The 14568-nt window shown below is 39.1% G+C and overlaps 1 protein-coding gene across 1 annotated transcript in view; it reads right to left on the minus strand.

Moving 5' to 3' along the window:
• The window catches only part of SNX19 (sorting nexin 19), a 212328-nt gene that overhangs the window by 71964 nt on the left and 125796 nt on the right, over positions 1-14568 (minus strand). The window contains exons 7-8 of the mRNA XM_053691505.1: positions 10504-10600; positions 5401-5545 (exon numbers count right to left, since the gene is read on the minus strand). Coding sequence (XP_053547480.1) covers positions 5401-5545; positions 10504-10600 — 242 coding nt within the window. The remainder of the gene's footprint in view (positions 1-5400; positions 5546-10503; positions 10601-14568) is intronic.

Consider the following 14568-nt stretch of genomic DNA (forward strand, 5'->3'; position numbering starts at 1 on the left):
AGCTTTGATCCGATCTTGGATCTACTCTATTGTAGTTTCCTGTGTAATAAGATCAGACAATGCATTGCACCAATAAGATGCAGCTCCCGCAACCGGGCAATAATTGCTGCTGGTTACCACTGTAACCATTGATGAATATACATCCTTTTTAAGTAAGCCTATAGCTTCTTGTCCATTGGGTCTTTAAAAGAGCAACTATCCTTTATGGGAATGGTAGTTCTCTTTGCATGCTATAGGAACAGTGCATCATAAGTCATGAATGGAGTCCACTACAGGAAACATCTTCTTAAAACTGGGGAAGGGGGAAAAAGGAACCCCTGGCTTATCCCATTTAATTTCAGACATCTTCCTTGGGATAGGAAAAACTTTCTCAGAAGATGGGGAATCATAGACCCTATCCAATTTAGAAGACTTCATGGGGTTGACAGCAACAGAAGGTTCAGAGTTGTCTAAGGTAGCTAGGACCTCCTTCAATAGTAACTGGATGTGTTCAATCTTAAATCTAGAATTAACCTCCTCAGATTCTGAAGATTTCTCTGCTTAAGTGTTGAAGTCTGAGATCTCACCTTCAGAAGCTACTGAAGTATTTTCCTCATCAGACATCTGATAAAGGGTTGCTAAAGCAGTCCTAGAATCAGAAGCCTTAGTATCAGGCAAATGTTTAGATTTTCTCTTACGCTTACCCAATGCAGGGAAAGCTGACAAAGCCACAGTTACAGCAGAAGAAACCTGAGCAGTAAAATCCCCAGGTAAATAAACACCCCTAGGTGGATGAGAGGACACAGATGGCACAGTATGAGAAACAATTAAGGTTTGGGACGTCTGAGGAGAAAGCTGAGGCATATCATGCACAGCAGAATCCTGAGAGACACTTGGCTCAGAAGAGAGAATTTTTTGTTTATATTTCAAAGTCTTTGCTAAACAGGCAGAACAAAACTGCATAGGTAGGACAATCTGGTTTTCTAAGCAAAGTAAACATCTAGCCATAGATGATAGATTGATCCTGATCTGGGTCCATAGTCTGGATAGAGGTCCCACAAGTAATGTAGAAATATAGAGATTCTTATATATAGAGATTCTTAATGCAAAAGAAAAACTTAATGCTTCAGAAGATTATTTTAAATCATCAGGCAAAGAAATAAAACAAAAAAACACTTTAATAAAACTGCCTCAGATGCCTGAGGCTCCTACCTGTCAGAAGAATGTCCCACTAGAAATTTGTCTCTGGAAAACTACTTATTGCTGAAAAACAGAAGCCAATTTCACAAAAGACCAGGCAGGACCAAAGACGGCTGCCCAATCTGTATAACCGCTCCGCAAAAGTGGAAGTGCGGTCTACATGTGATCGGGACAAAAATCAACTGCGACACAGAAATGTACTCCACTCTAAAAAGAGAGCGAAAACAACTGCAGTTTTAAAAACGGCTTATATTTATAAGACCATGTAAACTGACTATAAGTATAAAAACTGAGCAGCAATCTCCTCTACTGTTACATAGAAGAATTCCGGTAGCCCAGTAAAGCAAATAATCCTCTACCCCAGAAACGCAATAAAAATTAAGGCGATCAATAAATAATCATTTATTAAAAAACCTTTAAACTCCCATGCAAAGAGTAAATGCCCATAACTCATACTATAAACTTAAGTGCCATGTCCTAAATATGACTCCTTAACTAATAAGGAGTATTAAGTCCCAAATGAAGGATCTAAAAGAGGATTAACCTCCTAAGTGCTAATATCCTTCTGTACCTAGAAGGTAAAAGCACATACCTTAGATCCAAATGCATGATGAATGCTGATCCTTAGGTGGCAGGCGTCTTAATCGCTGTCGTAGACCTGTAGGAAACGAAAGAACAGAGTAACCAACTCTGGCTTTCTGCAAAGGGGTAGCAAAGTGTTAAAAGTAAAGCAAAGGACTTCCTTGCCACCTTTTAACTGCTAAAAGCCACCACAACTCTTACTCAAGAGATTGACGTGGACACAGCTAGACCCCAATCCTTGCTTGCAGGGAAAAGTACCCATAAAAGGATTAAATTCTTCAGACACAAGCTTCACACAACCTCCATTGACAGAGGCAAAGAGAATGACTGGGGGTTATGGGTAAGGCAGTTACACTTAACAGCTTTGCTGGGGTGCTCTTTGCCTCCTCCTTCTGGTCAGGAGTTGAATATCCCACTAGTAATTGGAATGATGTTGTGGACTCTCCATGTCATAGGAAATTCTGACTACGCCTATAGAACACAGTTTTTACTATATCCAGCGCAACTAAATTACCGCAACAAAACAGACGTGAATATTTTGCAATTACATATTGCAGAGTGTTATCTGAGTGTTGTAATTATTGTTTCTTGTCGCTGCTAGCGGTTCTTGCTTGATGTGCGAGATATCATGTACTGGGCACCTCAGACAACTATACAGTATCTCAGAAAAGTGAGTACACCTCTCACATTTTTGTAAATATTTTATTATATCTTTTCAAGTGACAACACTGAAGAAATGACACTTTGCTACAATGTAAACTAATGCGTGTACAGCCTGTATAACAGTGTAAATTTGCTGTTCCCTCAAAATAACAACACACAGCCATTGTCTAAATCGTTGGCAACAAAAGTGAGTACACCCTTAAGTGGAAATGTCAAAATTGGGCCCAATTAGCCATTTTCCCTCCCCGGTGTCATGTGACTCAGTGTTGCAAGGTCTCAGGTGTGAATGGGGGAGCAGGTGTGTTAAATTTGGTGTTATCGCTCTCACACTCTCTCATACTGGTCACTGGAAGTTCAACATGGCACCTCATGGCAAAGAACTTTCTGAGGATCTGAAAAAAATAATTGTTGCTCTACATAAAGATGGTGGGCAAGACCTTACAGCAGTTTCGCAGGACAGGTTCCACTCAGAACAGGCCTCGCCATGGTCGAATAAAGAAGTTGAATGCACGTGCTTAGCGTCATATCCAGAGGTTGTCTTTGGGAAATAGACGTATGAGTGCTGCCAGCATTGCTGCAGAGATTAAGGAAATAGTGGCAACAGTGTTTGTTTATGCAAATATCAACCCCTTCATAATATAGTATGCTGAAATAATAGTAGATATATAATCTATTCAGTATTCATTATATACCAGTTAGTATCACTGGTGAAGTGTAGGAGAAGGGGGGTGCTGACTGTCTGATAGATATATAGGTACAAAAAAGAGAGAGAAGTTTGACAGTACCCAGCACTCACAAAACACTATATAGTAACAGTATGCATTGAAAACCGGATTGTGTCAAGAACTGGTTATTAAAACATAACTTTTACTAATGATAGAATAAAAAGGGTGGTAAATAGTACCAAATGTATAACATAAATATGTGAGACATACATTTAAAACTTAGATTAAGAAACAAATCAGGACTGTGTGTGTGAGACTTCAAAAACAGAATTACTTCCCTGGGTAATAGTTCAAATACACCGTAACCCTCAAGGCTCAGAGAATACACGGATTGCTCTAAAGCTAATCTAAAAAGGGGATTGACCCCAACAACATTACCTAATCTGAGCAATACTGGTATCTAGAGCAGGAGAGGAAGCGGTTTATAAATGACTGATTAAGGAAGGCAATTGCCACATCAATATGAGCTTAGAAAGGTCCCAGGTAAACACAAATTAGCAAGTCTCATGCACACAGACAATGCATCCGTGTATTCTCTGAGCCCTGAGGGTTACGGTGTATTTGAAGGGAAGTAATTCTGTTTTTGAAGTCTCACACACACAGTCCTGATTTGTTTCTTAATCTAAGTTTTAAATGTATGTCTCACATATTTATGTTATACATTTGGTACTATTTACCACCCTTTTTATTCTATCATTAGTAAAAGTTACGTTTTAATAACCAGTTCTTGACACAATCCGGTTTTCAATGCATACTGTTACTATATAGTGTTTTGTGAGTGCTGGGTACTGTCAAACTTCTCTCTCTTTTTTGTACCTGCAGAGATTAAGGGAGTGGGGGGGTCAGCCTGTCAGTGCTCAGACCATACGCCGCATACTGCATCGAATTGGTCTGCATGGCTGTCGTCCCAGAAGGAAGCCTCTTCTAAAGATGATGCACAAGAAAACTTGCAAACAGTTTGCTGAAAACAAGCAGACTAAGGACATGGATTACAGGAACCATGTCCTGTGGTCCGGTGAGACCAAGATAAACGTATTTGGTTTAGATGGTGTCAAGCGTGTGTGGCGGCAACCAGATGAGGAGTACAAAGACAATTGTGTCTTGCCTACAGTCAAGCATGGTGGTGGGAGTGTCATAGTCTGGGCCTGCTGGCACTAGGGAGCTACAGTTCATTGAGGGAACCATGAATGCCAACATGTACTGTGACATACTGAAGCAGAGCATGATCCCCTCCCTTCGGAGACTGGGCCGCAGGGCAGTATTCCAACATGATAACAACCCCAAACACACCTCCAGGATGACCACTGCCTTGCTAAAGAAGCTGAGGGTAAAGGTGATGGACTGACCAAGCATGTATCCATCTGTGGGGCATCCTCAAACGGAAGGTGGGGGAGTGCAAGGTCTCTAACATCCACCAGCTCCGTGATGTTGTCATGGAGGAGTGAAAGAAGACTCCAGTGGCAACCTGTGAAGCTCTGGTGAACTCCATGCCCAAGAGGGTTAAGGCAGTGCTGAAAAATAATGGTAGCCACACAAAATATTGACATTTTGGGCCCAATTTGAACATTTCCACTTAGGGGTGTACTCACTTTTGTTGCCAACGGTTTGGACATTAATGGCTGTGTGTTGAGTTATTTTGAGGGGACAGCAAATTTACACTGTTATACAGGCTGTACACTCACTACTTTACATTGTAGCAAAGTGTAATTTCTTCAGTGTTGTCACATGAAAAGATATAATAAAATATTTACAAAAATGTGAGGGGTGTACTCACTTTTGTGAGCTATTGTATATGCTAATAGCAGGAACGCCTGCTAACCAAACTCTAAAACATAGATCTGAAGTGATGCTCAGTGGATTTGGAACACAATCTTACCTTTACAAAGGGATCTCAGGAGCGTCTGAATGTAGGTCACTATACTAGGTGTGTTTCAGTGCTAAAAACATAACTATATTAAGCCTTTTGTCAACCAATTGATAATGTACATTTTCATAATGACTAGGCAATGGGAAATTTATTTAATTACCATGAAGAGATGCATGTGCCGCTGATTAACTAAGCAACTGATATTTCCTTGGCCAATAAGCTGAAATATGCTCTAACACAAATAAAAAGGTATTAACTATCAGTTGATATGGTGAAAAGGAGGTCTGCAATAAACTATTTATTTATTCTCTCTCTAGCAGTCAAGAGGTTAATGCAACAGAATGAAAAATACTGTGCGAGAGAGACGCTTGCGCAGAACATTACCTATTTTGTGGGGTTGGTGTGTATGCGAATGTCTCACACTGGGCTCCTTGGGAGAGCGTGTCCTCTCATGAATTGTCTCTTTCAGCATCTTCTCCTGCTTTTGGATGAAGGATTCCATGCCTGCCACTGACAGGGTTTCCGAAACCTGCAATATTGACCACGTTTGCTGAAGGATCTTATAGAAGCGGCGTGCCATTGCTACTGCCTATCAAGACGCATGGGTCCTATGACAGAATTTAAGTGAATTGTGGAAAGTAGAATTCTGAGGACGTGTACTGGTGTATGTGTATACATGTGTATAGGTGTGTGTCTATATATATAGGATCACGTGTGTGTTCATGTGTATAAGTATGTGTCTATATTTACAGGATTTTGTGTGTGTGTGTGTATGCATGTGTATAATAGTGTTTCTATATATACAGGATCACAAGTGTGTGTATGCATGTATATAAGTGTGTATCTATATATACAGAATCATGTGTGTGTATTCATGTGTATAGGTGTGTGTCTATATATACAGGATCATGTGTGTGCATGTGTATAAGTGTGTGTCTATATATACATACATACAGGATCTCTTGCGTGCGTGCGTGTATGCATGTGTATTAGTGTGTATCTATAAATACAGGATCACATGTGTGTATGCATGTGTATAAGTGTGTGTCTATATATACAGAATCAGGTGTGTGTATGCATGTGTATAAGTGTGTATATCTATATATACAGGATCACGTGTGTATGCATGTGTATAAGTGTGTGTGTATATATATATATATATATATATATATATACATATACAGGATCACGTAATCACGTATGTGTGTGTATGCATGTATATAGGTGTGTGTCTATATATTCAGGATAATGTGTGTGTGTGTGTGTGTGTGTGTAAGCATGAGTATAAGTGTGTGTCTATATATATATATATATATATATATATATACAGGATCACGTGTGTATGCATGTGTATAGGTGTGTGTCTATATATACAGAATCACAATTGTGTATGCATGTGTGTGTATATATATATATATATATATATATATATATATATACAGAATAATGTGTGTGTGCATGTGTATAGGTGTGTGTCTATATATACAGGATCACGTGTGTGTATGCATGTGTATAAGTGTGTGTCTATATATACAAAATCACGTCAGTGTGTATGCATGTGTATAAGTGTGTATCTATATATACAGGATCACGTGTGTATGCATGTGTATAGGTGTGTGTCTATATATACAGAATCACAATTGTGTATGCATGTGTGTGTATATATATATATATATATACAGAATAATGTGTGTGTGCATGTGTATAGGTGTGTGTCTATATATACAGGATCATGTGTGTATATATACACGTGTATAGGTGTGTGTCTATATATACAGGATCACGTGTGTGTATGCATGTGTATAGGTGTGTGTCTATATATACAGGATCACGTGTGTGTATGCATGTGTATAGGTGTGTGTCTATATATACAGGATCACGTGTGTGTATCCATGTGTATAGGTGTGCGTTTATATATACAGGATCACGTGTGTGTGTGTGTGTGTGTGTGTGTATGCATGTATATAGGTGTGTGTCTATATATATATATACAGAATCACGTGTGTGGATCCATGTGTATAGGTGTCCGTTTATATATACAGGATAAATATATACAGGATAACGTGTGTGTGTGTGTGTGTGTATGCATGTGTATAAGTGTGTGTCTATATATACAGGATCACATGTGTGTATGCAAGTGTATAGGTGTGTGTCTATATATACATGATCATGTATGTGTATGCATGTATATAGGTGTGTGTCTATATGTACAGGATCACTTATGTGTGTGTATGCATGTATATAGGTGTGTTATATATATATATATATATATATATGATTACGTGGGTGGGTGTGTATGCATTTATATAGGTGTGTTATATATATATATGATTACGTGGGTGGGTGTGTATGCATGTATATAGGTGCGTGTCTATATATACAGAATCATGTATGTGTGTGTGAATGCATGTATACAGGTGTGTGTGTGTTTTATATAACTATAAATATATATATATATTCACGTGTGTGTGTATGCATGTGTATAGGTTTGTGTTTATATATACAGGATCCCATATGTGTGTGTATGCATGCATGTATATAGGTGTGTGTCTATATATACAGGATCATGTATGTGTGTGTGTGTGTATGCATGTATGTAGGTGTGTGTCTATATATACAGGATCACGTGTGTATGCAAGTGTATAGGTGTGTGTCTATATTTACAGGATCATGTATGTGTGTGTGTGTATGCATGTATATAGGTGTGTATCTATATATACACAGGAGGATCACGTGCGTGTGTGTATGCATGTGCATAGGTGTGTGTTTTTATATACAGGATCACGTGTGTGTGTATGCAAGTGTATAGATATGTACCTATGTATATAGAGAGGCTCATGTGTATATAAGTGTAAAGGTGTGCGTCTATATATACAGGATCACGTGTCCGTTTGTGTGTGTGTGTATATATATATATTTATTTATATGTGTGTGTTTGTGTGAGTGTATGTGTGCAGTACACAGGTGTATGGGTACAGTATGTGTGTAGTACACAAATCTATGGGTATGTGTGTAGTACACAGGTGTATGGGTATGTATGTAGTACATAGATGTATGGGTAGTACACAGGTGTATGGGTATGTGTGTAGTACACAGGTGTATGGGTATGTATGTGTAGTACACAGGTGTATGGGTATGCGTGTGTAGTACACAGGTGCATGGGTATGTGTGTGTAGTACACAGGTGTATGAGTATGTGTGTGTAGTACACAGGTGCATGGGTATGTGTGTGTAGTACACAGGTGTATGAGTATGTGTGTGTAGTACACAGGTGTATGAGTGTGTGTGTGTAGTACACAGGTGCATGAGTATGTGTGTGTAGTACACAGGTGTATGAGTATGTGTGTGTAGTACACAGGTGTATGGGTATGTGTGTAGTACACAGATGTATGGGTATGTGTGTAGTACACAGGTGTATGGGTATGTGTGTAGTACACAGGTGCATGGGTATGTGTGTAGTATACAGGTGCATGGGTATGTGTGTAGTACACAGGTGCATGGGTATGTATGTGTAATACACAGGTGTATGGGTATGTGTGTAGTACACAGGTGTATGGGTATGTGTGTGTAGTACACAGGTGTATGGGTATGTGTATGTAGTACACAGGTGCATGGGTACGTGTGTAGTACACAGATGTATTGGTATGTGTGTAGTACACAGGTGTATGGGTATGTGTGTGTAGTACACAGGTGCATGGGTACGTGTGTAGTACACAGGTGTATGGGTACGTATGTAGTACACAGGTGTATGGGTATGTGTGTAGTACACAGATGTATTGGTATGTGTGTAGTACACAGGTGTATGGGTATGTGTGTGTAGTACACAGGTGCATGGGTACGTGTGTAGTACACAGGTGTATGGGTACGTATGTAGTACACAGGTGTATGAGTATGTGTGTGTAGTACACAGGTGCATGGGTACGTGTGTAGTACACAGATGTATGGGTATGTGTGTAGTACACAGGTGCATGGGTACGTGTGTAGTACACAGGTGTATGGGTACGTATGTAGTACACAGGTGTATGGGTATGTGTGTAGTACACAGGTGTATGGGTACATATGTTGTACACAGGTGTATGGGTACATATGTTGTACACAGGTGTATGGGTATGTGTGTAGTACACAGGTGTATGGCTATGTGTGTGTAGTACACAGGTGTATGGGTACATATGTTGTACACAGGTGTATGGGTATGTGTGTAGTACACAGGTGTATGGCTATGTGTGTGTAGTACACAGGTGTATGGGTATGTGTGTGCAGTACACAGGTGTATGGGTATGTGTGTGTAGTACACAGGTGTATGGGTATATGTGTGTGTAGTACACAGGTGTATGGCTATGTGTGTGTAGTACACAGGTGTATAGGTATATGTGTGTGTAGTACACAGGTGTATGGGTATGTGTGTAGTACACAGGTGTATGGCTATGTGTGTGTAGTACACAGGTGTATAGGTATGTGTGTGTGTAGTACACAGGTGTATAGGTATGTGTGTGTAGTACACAGGTGTATAGGTATGTGTGTGTGTAGTACACAGGTGTATAGGTATGTGTGTGTGTAGTACACAGGTGTATGGGTATGTGTATAGTACACAGGTGTATGGGTATGTATGTGTAGTACACAGGTGTATGGCTATGTGTGTGTAGTACACAAGTGTATAGGTATATGTGTGTGTAGTACACAGGTGTATGGGTATGTGTGTAGTACACAGGTGTATGGCTATGTGTGTGTAGTACACAGGTGTATAGGTATGTGTGTGTGTAGTACACAGGTGTAAAGGTATGTGTGTGTGTAGTACACAGGTGTATAGGTATGTGTGTGTGTAGTACACAGGTGTATAGGTATGTGTGTGTGTAGTACACAGGTGTAAAGGTATGTGTGTGTGTAGTACACAGGTGTATAGGTATGTGTGTGTGTAGTACACAGGTGTATAGGTATGTGTGTGTGTAGTACACAGGTGTATGGGTATGTGTATAGTACACAGGTGTATGGGTATGTATGTGTAGTACACAGGTTTGACACATAGCTAACAAGCATACTCTGACCCACTAAAGTCTGGGCATTCATGCTTTTCCAGTGTCACAATGCATCTGGGGTTTCTATACATCTTTGTAAACAATGTACATAGCTCGATTAATTGGTCAAATACAATTATATTGTACATTTGAGGCAAAGTGGAGCAGCGAACCAAACAAGCTGCAAAACAAATGCAGTGTTTCTAAACGTTAAATCACATATTTCAGGCAGATGTTTATATTCTGGTTTTAACAAATAAGAATATTTGTTTTTTCCATGTTACTATAAATTGAAATCACTGAGAAGAGTTTTTTTATGTATAATAGCATTTTCAGACCAAGATCAGATTCTTATTACAACCCCATGATATCCTTGTAATTGTCCGCTATAGGATGTTGTGCACAATTCCATCTATCAGCCAGAGATTTATAGTTAATGTTTCACTCAGCAGTTGGATCTTAGCTTTTGTCCTCACCGTGCTTCCTTCTCTCACAGAGTATACAATCTTCTCCTGTGTATCAGATGAGCTCAGCACTGGCGCAATCTTACTAGAAGGAAATCGAAGACGTGACCTGAAATGTAAGGCAAAGGAAAAAACTGATTAATGATGTACTGAAAAGTCTTGGGCAGTGAATTATGCTTATTATTATTCTAATAAATAATGATATGTGTAATAATTTAAATAGCGCATTTCTCCACCAGGGGACTCAGAGTACACAGGCATCTGACTTAACTACAAGATAATAGCGGTTACTATTAAAATAATATACCATATCTTGGCTTAAGTCTCTATATAGCATTCACCAATGAAGAAGATTTTTCAAACAGAAAACCAAAAGCTGAAACTGCTATGCTTTTTAAGAGGGTATAAAACTAATTCTCTTTTGGCCACTATGCAACTAATTATATGCAGCCTTTATAATATCATTAAAGGAATAACATTAGTCTGACAATTTTGACTCTATTAACTACTAAACAGATGCAAAAGCAATAAAGCAAATCTAAATTACACATAATTATCTATTTAACATTAGCAAACCAGTGAAAGAAAGCAAAGAACAATATAATTAGGCTATGAGTGGGTTAGGAATGTCTGTAATTTAAACAAGAAAGGACCTGGTCAAGCAAAAGGGTAAAAGTTCAAGTGCTCACTCGAAAGCAAGTATGATGTCACTGCCTCCCCAATAAGCATGCGCCGTATGATGCTTGTGCTCAAACACACAGAAAGGGCTTCCATTGTAGGAAAGTGATATGATAAACTCAAGAGAATTAACAACTTACTGACCATTATATAAAAGTAATCTTTAAAACAGGGGCACTTTAATTCATTAACATTTTGAAAGATCCTTCGTTTTTTAAAATATTTATCACTGAGTTATGGTAAACAGACCGCCGTTCCTCCGCCTGCATCTAATACTGTATTTAGCAGATCGATGACAAATCCAGCTTCCTCCAAATCATAGCATGCCCCATGAGCTGGACGCCAGATGGGGAACACAACAATTGGAGGAAGCCAGATTTGTCATCGATCTGCTAAATACGGTGGCCTGGATTACAAGTTGCGCGGTATGGCTTTCCCGCACGCAAAAAATGGTCTTTGCATGTGGAATGGTCACATACTTGATATGTTGTGGCTTTTCCGCACCGATCCATTCCACATTCAAAGATATGTAGTTATGTGTTTTGCAAAACAAAAAAGTTTCACACATCAAAAATATGTTACAAAGTACACTAACACCCATAAAATACACTATTAACCCCTAAACTGCCATCCCTCCACAACACAAATACCTAAATTAAACTATTAACCCCTAAACCTGACACCCCTAACTTTAACAAAATTAAAATACACCTAAATTAAATTTAACCCCTTAATGACAACTGACGTACCAGGTACGTCATGCATTAACTTACAGTTAATGACAATAGACGTACCTGGTACGTCAGTTGTCTAAGAGAGTGCTGGAAGCGATCGCAATCGCTTCCAGCAGCTCTCAGGGTATTGCAGTGATGCCTCCATATGGAGGCATCCTGCAATACCCTTTCAGAAGACTCCGATGCAGAGAGAGCCACTCTGTGGCCCTCTCTGCACCGGTAGCGATGGTGCCGGTTCGTTGGTGGGTGGGAGCGCAACAGGGAGGCGGGTGGGCGGCCCATCGCTACCCGGCATCCGGCTCCTGTAAGTGCAATGTGCACGCCGGGTGCCGGGAGCGTGCGGGTGCGCGGGTGCGCGTGCGATTAGCTACCCACACTGACACCAATGAGGAGGGAAGAGGGGGGAAAAAATAAATATATGAGGATCTGGGTGGGGGAGGGGGTTGGGGTATTGTGGGGGGCTGCTACACTACAGAAAAATTTAAACTGGCAATAAAAGATAAAAAAAAACACTTTTTTGGGGGGCAAATTGGGTACTGGCAGACAGCTGCCAGTACCCAAGATGGCGGCAATTAGGTAGGGGAGAGGGTTAGAGAGCTGGGGGGGGGGATCATGGAGGTTGGGGCTAAGGCAGGAGTCCATCACAGCTAAAACATTTTATTTTTTTTTATTAAAAAAAAGAAAAACTCCTTTTATTTAGTACTGGCAGACTTTCTGCCAGTACTTAAGATGGCGGGGACAATTGTGGGGTGGGGGAGGGAAGAGAACTGTTTGGGAGGGATCAGGGGGTGGGATGTGTCAGGTGGGAGGCTGATCTCTACCCTAAAGCTAAAATTAACCCTGCAAGCTCCCTACAAGCTACCTAATTTAACCCCTTAACTGCTGGGCATAATTTACGTGTGGTGCGCAGCAGCATTTAGCGGCCTTCTACTTACCAAAAAGCAACCCCAAAGCCATATAAGTCTGCTATTTCTGAACAAAGGGGATCCCAAAGAAGCATTTACAACCATTTGTGCCTTAATTGCAGAAGCTGTTTGTAAATAATTTCAGTGGGAAACCTAAAGTTTGTGACAAAATTTGTGAAAAAGTGAACTTTTTTTTTTATTTGATGACATTTGGCGGTGAAATGGTGGCATGAAATATACCAAAATGGGCCTAGATCAATACTTTGGGTTGTCTTCTAAAAAAAAATATATACATGTCAAGGGATATTCAGGTATTCCTGACAGATATCAGGGTTCCAATGTAACTAGCGCTAATTTTGAAAAAAAGTTGTTTGGAAATAGCAAAGTGCTACTTGTATTTATGGCCCTATAACTTGCAAAAAAAGTAAAGAACATGTAAACATTGGGTATTTCTAAACTCAGGACAAAATTTAGAAACTATTTAGCATGGGTGTTTTTTGGTGATTGTAGATGTGTAACAGATTTTGGGGGTCAAAGTTAGAAAAAGTGTGTTTTTTTCAATTTTTTCCTCATATTTTATATTTTTTTTATAGGAAATTATAAGATATGATGAAAATAATGGTATCCTTAGAAAGTCCATTTAATGGCGAGAAAAACGGTATATAATATGTGTGGGTACAGTAAATGAGTAAGAGGGAAATTACAGCTAAACGCAAACACTGCAGAAATGTAAAAATAGCCATTGTCATTAAGGGTAAGAAAATTGAAAAATGGTCCGGTCATTAAGGGGTTAAAGGGATACTAAACCCACATTTTTTTCTTTCATGATTCAGATAGAGCATGCGATTTTAAGCAACTTTCTAATTTACTGCTATTATTAATTTTTCTTTGTTCTCTTGATATCTTTATTTAAAAAGCAGGAATGTAAAGTTTAGTAGCCAGCCCATTTTAGGTTCAGCAATCTGGAGAGTGCTTGCTTATTGGTGGCTACATTTAGCAAACCAATAAGCAAGGATAACCCAGGTCCTGAACCAAAAATGGGTCACCTCCTAAGCTTTACATTTCTGCTTCTTAAACAAAGATAGCAAAAGAACGAAGAAAATTTAATAATAGTAGTAAATTAGAAAGTTTGTTAAATTGAATGCTCAATCTGAATCATTAAAGAAAAAAATGTGGGTTTAGTATCCCTTTAAAATATACTAACTACCTTAAAATAAGTAAAAACTTACCTGTGAAACAAAATTAAAACCTAAGCTTAAACTAAAAACAAAACCTAACATTACTTGTTTTAAAAAAAAAATACAAAAAACAAAAAAGCTACATTACTAAAAATAATAAAACCTAACATTACAAAAAAAATAAACACTAAAATTACAAAAAATAAAAAAGCTACCATTACAAAAACAAACAAATTATCCAAAATAATAAAAATTATTCCTATTCCATACCCCCACACAAAAAAACCCACCTAACAGCTCTTTTACCTAAACCCCCCACCAATTACCCGCTAACATTACAACCCCCACCCCCACAAAATAAAAAAATCTAACTAAAAAAACCTAATCTAATCATTGCCCCGAAAAGGGCATTTGGATGGGCATTCAGCTCTTTTTCAGACCCCCCCAAAAAATAAAAAACTCCCTAATCTTAGAAGAAAAACACCTTACACTAATCCCCAAATTGGTACTCACCAATGATGAAGGGTGGCGATCCATCCTCATCCCGGCGGCGAAACATCTTCATTCATCGGCGGAGCTTCT

Source organism: Bombina bombina, chromosome 8 (genome assembly GCF_027579735.1).
Source record: "Bombina bombina isolate aBomBom1 chromosome 8, aBomBom1.pri, whole genome shotgun sequence".
In the NCBI taxonomy this organism is placed as follows: Eukaryota; Metazoa; Chordata; class Amphibia; order Anura; family Bombinatoridae; genus Bombina; species Bombina bombina.